The sequence below is a fragment of the Copadichromis virginalis genome, linkage group LG1, assembly GCF_057382275.1.
Source record: "Copadichromis virginalis isolate Kocher_CV1m ecotype Utaka linkage group LG1, C_Virginalis_male_GT1.1, whole genome shotgun sequence".
Lineage (NCBI taxonomy): Eukaryota > Metazoa > Chordata > Actinopteri > Cichliformes > Cichlidae > Copadichromis > Copadichromis virginalis.
The window spans coordinates 18489962-18507479 of NC_140618.1; the positions used below are offsets into that span (position 1 = coordinate 18489962).

The window sequence follows — 17518 nt, forward strand, 5'->3', positions numbered from 1 at the left end:
CTGCTAAATTACAATATTTCTGCTTTTTATACTATTTGTGCTAAAACATAGTATTTCTACTAAATGTAGTATTTATGCTTAATCATACTATTTCTGCTTTTTATGGGATTTGTGCCTAATATAGTATTTCTGCTTTTTATAGGATTTTTGCTCAAACATAGTATTTCTACTAAATGTAGTGTTTATGCTTAATCATCCTATTTCTGCTTTTTATAGGATTTGTGCTTAATATAGTATTTCTGCTAAATTATAGTATTTCTGCTTTTTATAGTATTTGTGCTAAAACATAGTATTTCTACTAAATGTAGTATTTATGCTTAATCATAGTATTTCTATATATTTCTGCCAGGTCCCCAGGCAGCCAATCCTCTGTGAGGACTGAGAAATTCAAATTTTCAAATCAAGGCCTGCACGGCTTCCCAGCCAATCATATATGTGTCCTGAGGCATTCAAATTTGCATATTGGGGCCTTCATGGCTTCTAAGCCAGCCAATCATATCTGAGGGCTGAGGAATTCAAATCCACAAATCAGGGCCTGCACGGCTTCCCAGCCAGCCAATCATATATGTGGTCTCAGGCATTCATATTTGCATATTGGGGAATTCGTGGCTTCTAAGTCAACAAGTCATCCATGTCATATATCTCTAAAAAAATCACATTTTAATGATAAATTGTTAACACTGGAAGATTCCCCCATCTCTTCTGAACAAAACAGTGTAAGAATGACCGCTCTAGCCCCTACGGTTAGGAAATTATGGTCATTTGTTTGAGGGGAGTCCTCACTATGAGAAATAGGCTGCAATAATCCTGTGCCTCTCTCTGCTGCGTGTGTAAAAAGATGCACCTGTTTTGGCGGGAAAACGTAAACAGCCACTCTGATTGGTGGATTTAAATTCGGCAGCTCTCTCCCTCTGTGTGTGTGTGTGTGTGTGTGTGTGTGTGTGTGTTTAGTGGGAGAGAGAGGACCCTGCCCTTATTTGGCAGCATGTCATTGTAGGATTTAAATTGAATATAGTTAGACTGGTTGACTGGATTAGAGCCTGTGTTTGTGTGTCCCTCTGTGCATTTGTGTTTCAATAAGTTATTACTATTCTGCTAAATCATAGTATTTCTGGTACTTTTCGGTACTTGTGCTAAATACAGTATTTCTGCTAAATTATAGTATTTCTGCTTTTTATAGGATTTGTGCCTAACATAGTATTTCTGCTAAATTATAGTATTTCTGCTTTTTATAGGATTTGTGCTTAACATAGTATTTCTGCTAAATTATAGTATTTCTGCTTTTTATACTATTTGTTCTAAATTATAGTATTTCTGCTTTTTATAGGATTTGTGCTTAATATAGTATTTCTGCTAAATTATAGTTTTTCTTCTTTTTATAATATTTGTGCTAAAACATAGTATTTCTACTAAATGTAGTATTTATGCTTAATAATAGTATTTCTATATATTTCTGCCAGGTCCCCAGGCAGCCAATCCTCTGTGAGGACTGAGACATTCAAATTTTCAAATCAGGGCCTGCACAGTTTCCCAGCCAATCAAATAAGTGTCCTGAGGCATTCAAATTTGCATATTGGGGCCTTCATGGCTTCTAAGCCAGCCAATCATATCTGAGGGCTGAGGAATTCAAATCCACAAATCAGGGCCTGCACGGCTTCCCAGCCAGCCAATCACATATGTGGTCTCAGGCATTCAAATTTGCATATTGGGGAATTCGTGGCTTCTAAGTCAACAAGTCATCCATGTCATATATCTCTAAAAATTCATATTTTAATATTAAATTGTCAACACTTGAAGATTCCCCCATCTCTTCTGAACAAAACGGTGTAAGAATGACCGTTCTAGCCCCTACGGTTAGGAAATTACGGTCATTTGTTTGAGGGGAGTCGTCACTATGAGAAATAGACTGCAAAAATCCTGTGTCTCTCTGTGCTGCTGCGTGTGTAAACAGATGCACCTGTTTTGGTGGGGAAAAGTGCACAGCCTCTCTGATTGGTGGATTCAAATTCACCAGCTCCCAGGCTGACCTAGAAACTTACTTCTCTCTCCCTGTGTGTGTGTGTGTGTGTGTGTGTGTGTGTGTGTGTGTGTGACAGAGAGAGAGAGAGAGAGAGAGAGAGAGAGAGAAAGCCTTTAAATGGGATGATCTCATTGTAAGATTCAAATTCAATATATTTAGACTGGTTGACTGAATTGGATCTTGTGTGTGTGTCTCTCTGTGCATGTGTGTTTCCTCATGTGTACATATTTATAATTGTGTGGCTGTCATAAATTTTTTTGCAGATTTTTGTCATTTAACAAGTATATTTGAGGGAACCTCAGCATGTTCAGCATTTTTTCAGCTGTCCATTTTGCCTTTCCGATTTTTCTGTTTAACTTATTACTATTGTGCTAAATCATACTATTTCTGCTATTTTATAAGATTTGTGCTTAATATACTATTTCTGCTTTTATAGGATTTGTGCTTAATATAGTATTTCTGCTTTTTATAAGATTTGTGCTTAATATACTATTTCTGCTTTTATAGGATTTGTGCTTAATATACTATTTCTGCTTTTATAGGATTTGTGCTTAATATAGTATTTCTGCTTTTTATAAGATTTGTGCTTAATATAGTATTTCTGCTAAATGTAGTATTTATGCTTAATCATACTATTTCTGCTTTTCATAGGATTTGTGCTTAATATAGTATTTCTGCTAAATTTAGTATTTCTGATTAATTATAGTTTTTCTACTAAATCATAGTACAGTATTTCTGCTTTTTATGGGATTTGTGCTAAAACAAAGTATTTCTACTAAATGTAGTATTTATGCTTAATCATACCATTTCTGCTTTTTATAGGATTTGTGCTTAATATAATAATTCTGCTAAATTATAGTATTTCTGCCAAATTATAATATTTTTGCTAAAACATAGTCTTAATTTAAAATTACAATATTCATAGTTCATCACAGTGTCTCTGGTAAATCACAATATTTCTGCTCTGTTGTACTATTTTTCTAAATCATAGTGTTTCTGTAATGTTTAAGTATTTTTGGCTAAATATATTCTTTCTGTTATCTTATACTATTTCTCCTAAATTCTTGTATTTTTGAGAAGTTATCATGTTTCTGGTAAGTTACAATATTTCTGCTAAATTCTGCTATGCTATTGTATTTCTGCCAAGTATTATGTTTCCTCTAAGATATTGCAGTTCTGCTAAGTTATTCCATTTTAGCAAACTTCTTTTGCTTCTGCAAAGTTTTTACAATTTCTGCAACTTTTCAGCTTTTTCAGCTACTTTTTGCATACAGCTTCAGCTTTAAGCATCCACACTGCATTTTCGCAGGAAATGCAAATTTTTCTAGTTCTAGTTGCTTCCGTACACTTTTCGCCGTTTAACTACTTCCACAATTTTCAGCCGATTTTCACCGTTCAAATTTTAAACTATTCTGCTATTTTTGCTAATTCCTGCTACGATTTTTGCTATTTTTAACTATTATACTTTTTAAAATATTAAGCTTTTTTCCTTTAATTTGTCCCATTGAAATGAATGGGAAACTTCTGCAATTCTGCTAAATTTTGCTTGTTTTTGAAACTTAACTACTTCCTCATACTTTCACCTAGAACAACCATTCAAATTTTAAAATGTTCACAAATTATTGGGCTATTCGGGTATGATTCAGCTTTTTCAAATGTTTTACTGTTTTACTTTTATGCCTCTTAAAGTTTTGAGTTGCAAAATTGTGATTTTTCACAAAATACATGTGTTGTTATGGTTGCTATGCTCTTGGCTTCCAGTGTGCCACTGAAGGTTTTGCAATTTTCACTTCATGTCCGAACAACTTCCTGCTACTTGCTCAATTTTCACTCAACTTCCACAAATTATACATCAAAACGTAGGTATTTTTGCTGGCTTTCAGAAAATGTCACCATCATTGTTGTGGGATTTATAGAATTTTGGCAAATCTCCTCAGACTAACACAAGGTCAGAAAACTCTCCATATAAAGTGAATGGAGAGCTTGTTCAAAATCATCGCTACATTTCTGTAATGAGAGGCATATTCGAATCGTCATATCTCCTTAACGAAGCAAAGTTAAGACATGAGGCTTGTCCCCGTATATCTTCAGACACTCCTGACGCTCACAATTCAAGAATTTCTTTCTCACCTATTACCGTTCTGAAATGAGTTGGACTTGTTTGAGGGTAGGAAATTTGTCCTTCGCTCAGATTTCTTCAGATTTCAAACTGTGGAAATGAACCACTTTTTTCTCTCGTCATAACTTTTTGTTGGATTTCCACAGAGACCTGAAAATTTCTATGACTGTTCACCAAAGCCTGCTGTCTCTTACGGTGAAAGAATGATATCGATACTCCAAATAGATTTAGAGTTAGAAAGCGTTGTTTGAGGGCAAGTCAAGGCAGTTTTTGCTTCGCTCTGCTCAGTTATGGTGCATTAGAAGTCTAATATCTTTAATAATTCATATTTTAATGATAAATTGTTAACACTGGAAGATTCCCCCATCTCTTCTGAACAAAACGGTGTAAGAATGACCGCTCTAGCCCCTACGGTTAGGAAATTATGGTCATTTGTTTGAGGGGAGTCCTCACTATGAGAAATAGGCTGCAATAATCCTGTGCCTCTCTGTCCTGTGTGTGTAAAAAGATGCACCTGTTTTGGCGGGAAAACGTAAACAGCCACTCTGATTGGTGGATTTAAATTCGGCAGCTCTCTCCCTCTGTGTCTGTCTGTGTGTGTGTGTGTGTGTGTGTGTGTTTAGTGGGAGAGAGAGGACCCTGCCCTTATTTGGCAGCATGTCATTGTAGGATTTAAATTGAATATAGTTAGACTGGTTGACTGGATTAGAGCCTGTGTTTGTGTGTCCCTCTGTGCATTTGTGTTCCAATATGCCTCCATATTTGTAATTTTGTAAGTTATTACTATTCTGCTAAATATAGTATTTCTGCTTTTTATAGGATTTGTGCCTAATATAGTATTTCTGCTTTTTATAGGATTTGTGCTTAATATAGTATTTCTACTAAATTATAGTATTTCTGCTTTTTATAGTATTTGTGCTAAAACATAGTATTTCTACTAAATGTAGTATTTCTGCTTTTTATACTATTTGTGCTAAATTATAATATTTCTGCTTTTTATACTATTTGTGCTAAATTATAATATTTCTGCTATTTTATAAGATTTGTGCCTAATATAGTATTTCTGCTAAATTACAATATTTCTGCTTTTTATACTATTTGTGCTAAAACATAGTATTTCTACTAAATGTAGTATTTATGCTTAATCATACTATTTCTGCTTTTTATGGGATTTGTGCCTAATATAGTATTTCTGCTTTTTATAGGATTTTTGCTCAAACATAGTATTTCTACTAAATGTAGTGTTTATGCTTAATCATCCTATTTCTGCTTTTTATAGGATTTGTGCTTAATATAGTATTTCTGCTAAATTATAGTATTTCTGCTTTTTATAGTATTTGTGCTAAAACATAGTATTTCTACTAAATGTAGTATTTATGCTTAATCATAGTATTTCTATATATTTCTGCCAGGTCCCCAGGCAGCCAATCCTCTGTGAGGACTTAGACATTCAAATTTTCAAATCAGGGCCTGCACGGTTTCCCAGCCAATCATATATGTGTCCTGAGGCATTCAAATTTGCATATTGGGGCCTTCATGGCTTCTAAGCCAGCCAATCATATCTGAGGGCTGAGGAATTCAAATCCACAAATCAGGGCCTGCACGGCTTCCCAGCCAGCCAATCATATATGTGGCCTCAGGCATTCAAATTTGCATATTGGGGGAATTCGTGGCTTCTAAGTCAACAAGTCATCCATGTCGTATATCTCTAAAAATTCACATTTTAATGATAAATTGTTAACACTGGAAGATTCCCCCATCTCTTCTGAACAAAACGGTGTAAGAATGACCGCTCTAGCCCCTACGGTTTAGAAATTATGGTCATTTGTTTGAGGGGAGTCCTCACTATGAGAAATAGGCTGCAATAATCCTGTGCCTCTCTCTGCTGCGTGTGTAAAAAGATGCACCTGTTTTGGCGGGAAAAAGTACACAGGCTCTCTGATTGGTGGATTCAAATTCAGCAGCTCCCAGGCTGACCTAGAAACTTACTTCTCTCTCCCTGTGCATTTTTTTGCAGATTTTTTCATTTAACAAGTATATTTGAGGGACCCTCAGCATGTTCAGCATTTTTTCAGCTGTCCATTTTGCTTTTCCAATTTTTCTGTTTAACTTATTACTATTGTGCTAAATCATACTTTTTCTTCTATTTTATAAGATTTGTGCTTAATATAGTATTTCTGCTTTTAATAGGATTTGTGCTTAATATAGTATTTCTGCTTTTTATAGAATTTGTGCTTAATATAGTATTTCTGCTTTTTATAGAATTTGTGCTTAATATAGTATTTCTGCTTTTTATAGGATTTGTGCTTAATATAGTATTTCTGCTAAATTATAGTATTTCTGCTTTTTATAGTATTTGTGCTAAAACATAGTATTTCTACTAAATGTAGTATTTATGCTTAATCATAGTATTTCTATATATTTCTGCCAGGTCCCCAGGCAGCCAATCCTCTGTGAGGACTTAGACATTCAAATTTTCAAATCAGGGCCTGCACGGTTTCCCAGCCAATCATATATGTGTCCTGAGGCATTCAAATTTGCATATTGGGGCCTTCATGGCTTCTAAGCCAGCCAATCATATCTGAGGGCTGAGGAATTCAAATCCACAAATCAGGGCCTGCACGGCTTCCCAGGCAGCCAATCATATATGTGGCCTCAGGCATTCAAATTTGCATATTGGGGGAATTCGTGGCTTCTAAGTCAACAAGTCATCCATGTCGTATATCTCTAAAAATTCACATTTTAATGATAAATTGTTAACACTGGAAGATTCCCCCATCTCTTCTGAACAAAACGGTGTAAGAATGACCGCTCTAGCCCCTACGGTTTAGAAATTATGGTCATTTGTTTGAGGGGAGTCCTCACTATGAGAAATAGGCTGCAATAATCCTGTGCCTCTCTCTGCTGCGTGTGTAAAAAGATGCACCTGTTTTGGCGGGAAAAAGTACACAGGCTCTCTGATTGGTGGATTCAAATTCAGCAGCTCCCAGGCTGACCTAGAAACTTACTTCTCTCTCCCTGTGCATTTTTTTGCAGATTTTTTCATTTAACAAGTATATTTGAGGGACCCTCAGCATGTTCAGCATTTTTTCAGCTGTCCATTTTGCTTTTCCAATTTTTCTGTTTAACTTATTACTATTGTGCTAAATCATACTTTTTCTTCTATTTTATAAGATTTGTGCTTAATATAGTATTTCTGCTTTTAATAGGATTTGTGCTTAATATAGTATTTCTGCTTTTTATAGAATTTGTGCTTAATATAGTATTTCTGCTTTTTATAGAATTTGTGCTTAATATAGTATTTCTGCTTTTTATAGGATTTGTGCTTAATATAGTATTTCTGCTAAATTATAGTATTTCTGCTTTTTATAGTATTTGTGCTAAAACATAGTATTTCTACTAAATGTAGTATTTATGCTTAATCATAGTATTTCTATATATTTCTGCCAGGTCCCCAGGCAGCCAATCCTCTGTGAGGACTTAGACATTCAAATTTTCAAATCAGGGCCTGCACGGTTTCCCAGCCAATCATATATGTGTCCTGAGGCATTCAAATTTGCATATTGGGGCCTTCATGGCTTCTAAGCCAGCCAATCATATCTGAGGGCTGAGGAATTCAAATCCACAAATCAGGGCCTGCACGGCTTCCCAGCCAGCCAATCATATATGTGGCCTCAGGCATTCAAATTTGCATATTGGGGGAATTCGTGGCTTCTAAGTCAACAAGTCATCCATGTCGTATATCTCTAAAAATTCACATTTTAATGATAAATTGTTAACACTGGAAGATTCCCCCATCTCTTCTGAACAAAACGGTGTAAGAATGACCGCTCTAGCCCCTACGGTTTAGAAATTATGGTCATTTGTTTGAGGGGAGTCCTCACTATGAGAAATAGGCTGCAATAATCCTGTGCCTCTCTCTGCTGCGTGTGTAAAAAGATGCACCTGTTTTGGCGGGAAAAAGTACACAGGCTCTCTGATTGGTGGATTCAAATTCAGCAGCTCCCAGGCTGACCTAGAAACTTACTTCTCTCTCCCTGTGCATTTTTTTGCAGATTTTTTCATTTAACAAGTATATTTGAGGGACCCTCAGCATGTTCAGCATTTTTTCAGCTGTCCATTTTGCTTTTCCAATTTTTCTGTTTAACTTATTACTATTGTGCTAAATCATACTTTTTCTTCTATTTTATAAGATTTGTGCTTAATATAGTATTTCTGCTTTTAATAGGATTTGTGCTTAATATAGTATTTCTGCTTTTTATAGAATTTGTGCTTAATATAGTATTTCTGCTTTTTATAGAATTTGTGCTTAATATAGTATTTCTGCTTTTTATAGGATTTGTGCTTAATATAGTATTTCTGCTAAATTATAGTATTTCTGCTTTTTATAGTATTTGTGCTAAAACATAGTATTTCTACTAAATGTAGTATTTATGCTTAATCATAGTATTTCTATATATTTCTGCCAGGTCCCCAGGCAGCCAATCCTCTGTGAGGACTTAGACATTCAAATTTTCAAATCAGGGCCTGCACGGTTTCCCAGCCAATCATATATGTGTCCTGAGGCATTCAAATTTGCATATTGGGGCCTTCATGGCTTCTAAGCCAGCCAATCATATCTGAGGGCTGAGGAATTCAAATCCACAAATCAGGGCCTGCACGGCTTCCCAGGCAGCCAATCATATATGTGGCCTCAGGCATTCAAATTTGCATATTGGGGGAATTCGTGGCTTCTAAGTCAACAAGTCATCCATGTCATATATCTCTAAAAATTCACATTTTAATGATAAATTGTTAAAACTGGAAGATTCCCCCATCTCTTCTGAACAAAACGGTGTAAGAATGACCGCTCTAGCCCCTGGTCATTTTTGACCAGGACATGTCCTTCAACGCACATATTAAACAAATATGTAAGACTGCTTTCTTCCATTTGCGCAACATCTCTAAAATTAGAAATATCCTGTCTCAGAGTGACGCTGAAAAACTAGTTCATGCATTTATTACTTCCAGGCTGGACTACTGTAATTCATTATTATCAGGATGTCCAAAAAACTCACTGAAAAGCCTTCAGCTAATCCAAAATGCTGCAGCAAGAGTCCTGACAGGGACTAGAAAGAGAGAGCATATTTCTCCTGTTTTGGCTTCCCTTCATTGGCTTCCTGTTAAATCCAGAATTGAATTCAAAATCCTGCTCCTCACATACAAGGTCTTAAATAATCAGGCCCCATCTTATCTTAATGACCTTGTAGTACCATATCACCCTATTAGAGCACTCCGCTCTCGCTCTGCAGGCCTACTTGTTGTTCCTAGAGTATTTAAAAGTAGAATGGGAGGGAGAGCCTTCAGTTTTCAGGCCCCTCTTCTGTGGAACCAGCTTCCAGTTTGGATTCGGGAGACAGACACTATCTCTACTTTTAAGATTAGGCTTAAAACTTTCCTTTTTTCTAAAGCATATAGTTAGGGCTGGACCAGGTGACCCTGAATCCTCCCTTTGTTATGCTGCAATAGATGTAGGCTGCCGGGGGATTCCCATGATGCATTGAGTTTTTCCTTTCCAGTCACCTTTCTCACTCACTATGTATTAATAGACCTCTCTGCATTGAATCATATCTGTTATTAACCTCTGTCTCTCTTCCACAGCATGTCTTTATCCTGTCTTCCTTCTCTCACCCCAACCGGTCGCAGCAGATGGCCGCCCCTCCCTGAGCCTGGTTCTGCCGGAGGTTTCTTCCTGTTAAAAGGGAGTTTTTCCTTCCCACTGTCGCCAAAGTGCTTGCTCATAGGGGGTCATATGATTGTTGGGTTTTTCTCTGTATCTATGAAGCGCCTTGAGGCGACTTTTGTTGTGATTTGGCGCTATATAAATAAAATTGAATTGAATTGAATTGAATACGGTTAGGAAATTATGGTCATTTGTTTGAGGGGAGTCGTCACTATGAGAAATAGACTGCAATAATCCTGTGCCTCTCTGTGCTGCGTGTGTAAAAAGGATGCACCTGTTTTGGCGGGAAAAAGTAAACAGCCACTCTGATTGGTGGCAGCTCTCTCCCTCTGTGTCTGTCTGTCTGTGTGTGTGTGTGTGTGTGTGTGTGTGTGTGTGTGTGTGTGTGTGTGTGTGAGAGAGAGAGAGAGAGAGAGAGGCTTTTAATGGGATGATCTCATTCTAAGATTCTAATTTAATATATTTAGACTGGGTGACTGAATCTCTCTGTGCATGTGTGTTTCCTTATGTGTACATATTTGTGATTTTGTGGCTGTTATAGATTTTTTTGCTGATTTTTTTCATTTAACAAGTATATTTGAGGGACCCTCAGCATGTTCAGCATTTTTTCAGCTGTCCATTTTGCTTTTCCAGTTTTTCTGTTTAAGTTATTACTATTGTGCTAAATCATACTGTTTCTGCTATTTCATAAGATTTGTGCAAAATATAGTATTTCTGCCAAATATAGTATTTCTGATTAATTATAGTTTTTCTACTAAATCATAGTACAGTATTTCTGCTTTTTATAGGATTTGTGCTAAAACATAGTATTTCTACTAAATGTAGTATTTATGCTTAATCATACTATTTTTATATATTTCTGCCAAGTCCCCAGGCAGCCAATCCTCTGTGAGGACTTAGACATTCAAATTTTCAAATCAGGCCCTGCACGGTTTCCCAGCCAATCATATATGTGTCCTGAGGCATTCAAATTTGCATATTGGGGACTTCATGGCTTCTAAGCCAGCCAATCATGTATGTGGGCTCCAGGTATTCAAATTTGCATATTGGGGAATTCGTGGCTTCTAAGTCAACAAGTCATCCGTGTCATATATCTCTAAAAATTCATATTTTAATGATAAATTGTCAACACTTGAAGATTCCCCCATCTCTTCTGAACAAAACGGTGTAAGAATGACCGTTCTAGCTCCTACGGTTAGGAAATTATGGTCATTTGTTTGAGGGGAGTCGTCATTATGAGAAATAGACTGCAATGATCCTGTGTCTCTCTGTGCTGCGTGTGTAAAAAGGATGCACCTGTTTTGGAGGGAAAGAGTGCACAGGCTCTCTGATTGGTGGATTCAAATTCAGCAGCTCCCAGGCTGACCTAGAAACTCACTTTTCTCTCCCTGTGTGTGTGTGTGTGTGTGTGTGTGTGTGTGTGTGTGTGTGTGAGACAGAGAGAGAGAGAGAGAGAAAGGCTTTTAATGGGATGATCTCATTCTAAGATTCAAATTCAATATATTTAGACTGGTTGACTGAATTGGATCTTGTGTGTGTGTGTCTCTCTGTGCATGTGTGTTTCCTCATGTGTACATATTTGTGATTGTGTGGCTGTTATAGATTTTTTTGCTGATTTTTTTCATTTAACAAGTATAGTTGAGGGACCTTCAGCATGTTCATCATTTTTTCAGCTGTCCATTTTTGCTTTTCCAATTTTTCTGTTTAAGTTATTACTATTGTGCTAAATCATACTATTTCTGCTATTTTATAAGATTTGTGCCAAATACCGTATTTCTGCCAAATATAGTATTTCTGATTAATTATAGTTTTTTCTACCAAATCATAGTACAGTATTTCTGCTTTTTATAGGGTTTGTGTTTAATATAGTATTTCTGCTAAATTATAGTATTTCTGCTTTTTATAGTATTTGTGCTAAATTATAGTATTTCTGCCAAATTATAATATTTGTGCTAAAACATAGTCTTAATTTAAAATTACAATATTCATAGTTCATCACAGTGTCTCTGGTAAATCACAATATTTCTGCTCTTTTGTACTATTTTTCTAAATCATAGTGTTTCTGTAATGTTTAAGTATTTTTGGCTAAATATATTCTTTCTGTTATCTTATACTATTTCTCCTAAATTCTTGTATTTTTGAGAAGTTATCATGTTTCTGGTAAGTTACAATATTTCTGCTAAATTCTGCTATGCTATTGTATTTCTGCCAAGTATTATGTTTCCTCTAAGATATTGCAGTTCTGCTAAGTTATTCCATTTTAGCAAACTTCTTTTGCTTCTGCAAAGTTTTTACAATTTCTGCAACTTTTCAGCTTTTTCAGCTAGTTTTTGCATACAGCTTCAGCTTTAAGCATCCACACTGCATTTTCGCAGGAAATGCAAATTTTTCTAGTTATTATTATATTTAGTGTGAATGCTTGAAAAGCATTCACAGTATTGTTGTTGTAATCTTTATTATTATTATTATATTTTATTCTGTATTCCGTACGTTTTTTGTAATCCTACTCCTTCAAAACCGTTCAACTTAGAAAAACCATTCCAACACCGTTAGATTCCTATTCTTTTGGACAACACTGCTTCCATTTTTCATATTTTTAACATTTATATTTTTAATTTTATTCAACTTTATTCAACAAAAATTTATAATGTATTTCAATGGGGAGACCCTTCAAATCCTCATTCAACTTACTCATTTTTAAACTCTTACTACTTCCACATACATTGACATAGAGCCACCATTCAAACTTTAAAACGAAGACAAGACATTCAACTATTCAACTTGCATTTATCTTTTCAATATCTATTATGCTTTGTCTTCAGTTCCAGTTTAAGTTTCATGATGTTTTTTCACCCGTTTCAGAGTTTATAATGGGTGTGTATGGGACGGAATGTTGGGGCTAGAGTGAGGCAGCTCAACTGCTAGAGTGAGAGGAGCAAAAAAATTAATCTTAAAATCTTTTTTAAAACTGCTGCTGTGTCCACAGCGTTTGCTCTACAGGTATGATTTTACCCTCAAAACGTAGCCATGGCTGTCCTCTTTCATCCAATGTGTTTACTATTGTACTAGGTGTTATGGTTCTTTCATCAATGTCACCAATGCACAGCCTCCTCCCTCCAACTCTTCCATAGACTCTAATGTTAAAATGGCTTAGAAGGTTCGTTTGAAAATCAGAAGAGCATGGTGTCTTTCCACTGTCACCACGTCCATATAATAAACTCCACAGACATGAAAACTGAGAATTCAGTAGACTAGACATTGCTGTCGCTCACAGTGAAAGAATTTTGTCAATACGACTTTTACTTTTCATTTGGGAACGATTTGTTTCGGCCTGACTTTTCTGTTCATTTTAAGCAGCAAAAGTGAGGTGCATGTCTGTGTCCGTGTGTATGGAGCCATTGGGTGCGGTCACTATAGCAACCAGGCTCACACCTGCCTGCTTAACGAGCTCTCTCTGCCACTCTGCCAAAATTCATCTTAAACACTTCTCTTTCAACTGCTGCTGTGTCCACAGTGTTAAAGCCATCATTTTACCCTCAAAACGTCGCCATCGTTGTTCTTTTTCCAACATCTTGTCTTTCAAAGCTCAGAGATGTAAACTTTTTAAACTGTGTGGGTCCAAGTGGAGGGATCACATTTGAGTCATTCAGTGATTCAAAGAATATGACCTTTTAATATTCTTTCAGATGTTTTCTGACTCTAAATGTTCTTTTCTCATTTCTTAGGTTTTTCTAATTTACAATTAAAACATTTTCAGCTTTTTTCCAACTTCTTCTTCTGTGTAACCTTCAGCTTTTAGCAGTTCAGCACTTTTGTTTTCAGGTTAAATTCGGGGTTTTCTTTTTTTATCTCATTCAAGATTTTTAACTTAAATTCAGTAATTAATTCATTTCAGTGCATACATTCAGATTCAAGCATTCACACTGCAGTTTCTTCAGAAAATGCACTTTCTAGTTTATTCTGTATTCCGTACGTTTTTTGTAATCCTACTCCTTCAAAACCGTTCAACTTAGAAAAACCATTCCAACACCGTTAGATTCCTATTCTTTTGGACAACACTGCTTCCATTTTTCATATTTTTAACATTTATATTTTTAATTTTATTCAACTTTATTCAACAAAAATTTATAATGTATTTCAATGGGGAGACCCTTCAAATCCTCATTCAACTTACTCATTTTTAAACTCTTACTACTTCCACATACATTGACATAGAGCCACCATTCAAACTTTAAAACGAAGACAAGACATTCAACTATTCAACTTGCATTTATCTTTTCAATATCTATTATACTTTTTCTTCAGTTCCAGTTTAAGTTTCATGATGTTTTTTCACCCGTTTCAGAGTTTATAATGGGTGTGTATGGGACGGAATGTTGGGGCTAGAGTGAGGCAGCTCAACTGCTAGAGTGAGAGGAGCAAAAAAATTAATCTTAAAATATTTTTTAAAACTGCTGCTGTGTCCGCAGCGTTTGCTCTACAGCCACCATTTTACCCTCAAAACGTAGCCATCGCTGTCCTCTTTCATCCAATGTGTTTACTATTGTCCTAGGTGTTATGGTTCTTTCATAAATGTCACCAATGCACAGCCTCCTCCCTCCAACTCTTCCATAGACTCTAATGTTAAAATGGCTCAGAAGGTTCTTTTGAAAATCAGAAGAGCATGGTGTCTTTCCACTGTCACCACGTCCATATAATAAACTCCACAGGCATGAAAACTGAGAATTCAGTAGACTAGACATTGCTGTCGCTCACGGTGAAAGAATTTCGTCAATACGACTTGTACTTTTCATATGGGAACGATTTGTTTCGGCCTGACTTTTCTGTTCATTTTAAGCAGCAAAAGTGAGGTGCATGTCTGTGTCGTGTGTATGGAGCCATTGGGTGCAGTCACTATAGCAACCAGGCTCACACCTGCCTGCTTAACGAGCTCTCTCTCTCACTCTGCCAAGATTCATCTTAAACACTTCTCTTTCAACTGCTGCTGTGTCCACAGTGTTACAGCCATCATTTTACCCTCAAAACGTCGCCATCGTTGTTCTCTTTCCAACATCTTGTCTTTCAAAGCTCAGACATTTAAACTTTTTAAACTGTGTGGATCCAAGTGGAGGGATCACATTTTAGTCATTCAGTGATTCAAAGAATATGACCTTTTAATATTCTTTCAGATGTTTTCTGACTCTAAATGTTCTTTTCTCATTTCTTAGGTTTTTCTAATTTACAATTAAAACATTTTCAGCTTTTTTCCAACTTCTTCTTCTGTGTAACCTTCAGCTTTTAGCAGTTCAGCACTTTTGTTTTCAGGTTAAATTCGGGGTTTTTTTTTAATCTCATTCAAAATTTTTAACTTAAATTCAGTAATTATTTCATTTCAGTGCATACATTCAGATTCAAGCATTCACACTGCAGTTTCTTCAGAAAATGCACTTTCTAGTTACACTCTTAAATCCTGCTATTATTCCTGCGTCTTTTGCGATCTTACAAAGCTTCAAACGACACGTCGACTATTAAATCAGTCGTCGACGATTTTGATAGTCGACGTAATCGTGACTAGTCGACAAATCGTGGCAGCCCTATTCGCAATGAGGTGGTCTTACGATGGGAGTATCAAATAACATTCACTACATGTTACACCTAAATATCTATTATAACTAGCACAGTTTAGAACTTTTACCCTAAATGTAATTCCTTCAAACTACAAGATAAAGTAGCATGAAAAGGTCTTAACACCATTATGTGCCTGTCAGCTTGAATTATGTATAGTTAAAAGAGAATAGATCAGGAGCTTTTGATTGATATAAATTGCTGTAGAAACTAATTTATCACAGCTATGTGTGCTTTTGTGTGTCTTCTGCTTTTGCTGTGTCATATAAGAGCTTAACAGGCAAAACTGTCCTCATCCTGGGACAACTGAAAAACACATGTGCACCAATCTAACTAAACATTTATTTACACAGAAAGCTGCCTATACACTGAGTGTCATCAGTAGTGTTCTTGTGGGTGTTTTGGCATTTGAATCGTATCCCAAAATAACCATTAGGTAATCACGAAACTTTTCATGTTTTAGTTTCAAACAGCAGCATGCGACACACAAAGTCAACCTTTGATCAGCATCATTAAAAGTATTACTGAAATTATCAGCAAATCACGCCACATAAAATTCCTTATGATTAATTAATATATAAAAGTATACCTGGGCGGCTGAAGCGAGGCCAGCTGTCCTTTGGACTGGTCATCCAAGTGCTACGGTGAAACTGTCTGTTTCTCTGTCGAGGCCTAACAAAAAAAAGTGCAAGATTATATTTTAAACTATAGATGATATAATTCATTTACTTGTTTAAAAAAGTGGCACTGACTACTTTTTAAAAAAAAAAAAAGAAAAAGAAAAAAAAAGGTTTTGCTATTACCTTTGATCCCCTAGAACAGCTCGAGCCCCAAAATATCTCTTCAGCTCCGTCTCAGAGTTGAGATTCCTGAGTTACCACAGAAATTCAAAATGAAAATGAAATTCACTTTGAACTGGTAGAAGAAATGCATTCCAGTTAAATCCAAGTTCAATTTCAAAACAATATCATACAGCAGACAATTTCACTGAGGACCATGAGAAACACACCATATAAGTGTTGAGATTAAGAAGTGGTCGTACCAGAAGCACACCCGATTTCAAAGCTGACTTTATATCAGTCAGAGTACAGAACCAAAATAAAACCAGGTCATCAGTGTAATTGTTTACTGCTTTGGGCACAGACGAGTTTCACACGATTAACTGTATTTTTGCGAGTTGAAAGCAGCAAATAAGGTTCTCACAAAAGCCACAGGAAAAATACAGTTGAGTGGAAATGTCTCAGTGGCTGTTAATCACCTTAACATTATAATTTGACAGTGCAGAATTTGCACATTTATTTGGAACCACCCAGCTGACTTACTGGTACAAAAAAGTGTTTGTTCTGTAACAGTCTTTTAATGCAGAAAGGAACAAATGATGCTTTGCCACCAACACTGGTGATTTGTCTTGTGCAACATTTTCTAAACCATTTTAACTTTTTGCACTTTGGTATTAATAAACTGTTGTACAATCCGAACGACTAATGGCCTTATTGTGTTTTGTTTTTCTTCTGTGAGCCAAGCGCCACCACATGGCAGCATTTCAGAATCACAGAAATTATGTTTGAGGCTAAAAACTAAACAAACCAACCTAAAACTGACTAAATCAAGGAATTTCAGCTGTCCACTGTTTAAAAAAAAATCCTAAAGCTATAAAATGAATGAATTTTTTGTTATTATTTTCTAACTAATGCAGTATGCTAAAAAAACTGATTTTTGTGTACAAATATATATAGAAAGATAAATGCTTCTGCCACCTTGCTGGTCAGGTTTGGTTAATGAAAAATGATCCTAATGTGTGTTATTAGGATCATTTTGTGCCATTTTTGATGTCTTGATCAAACATGTCCTCACCTGTGCTCCACATGTAGCACAGGTCTTCTGTCTGACACTCCAGAATCGTCATTTTGCAAACTCAGACCGTTAGACTGCTCCAAGTTTTCCAGCAATAAATCAATGTTATCATCTGCTGCAGCCTCCTGAATGTAAAGCACATACACACAGTCAGTTCAAAAAGAGGGGATCAAGTTATGCATACTGTGAGTTTAGCTTC

General features: G+C 36.0%; 1 protein-coding gene across 1 annotated transcript in view; it reads right to left on the reverse strand.

The window, feature by feature from the left end:
- The window catches only part of tcf25 (TCF25 ribosome quality control complex subunit), a 94697-nt gene that overhangs the window by 75039 nt on the left and 2140 nt on the right, over window positions 1–17518 (reverse strand). The window contains exons 4-6 of the mRNA XM_085452905.1: window positions 17320–17444; window positions 16269–16334; window positions 16055–16137 (exon numbers count right to left, since the gene is read on the reverse strand). Coding sequence (XP_085309031.1) covers window positions 16055–16137; window positions 16269–16334; window positions 17320–17444 — 274 coding nt within the window. The remainder of the gene's footprint in view (window positions 1–16054; window positions 16138–16268; window positions 16335–17319; window positions 17445–17518) is intronic.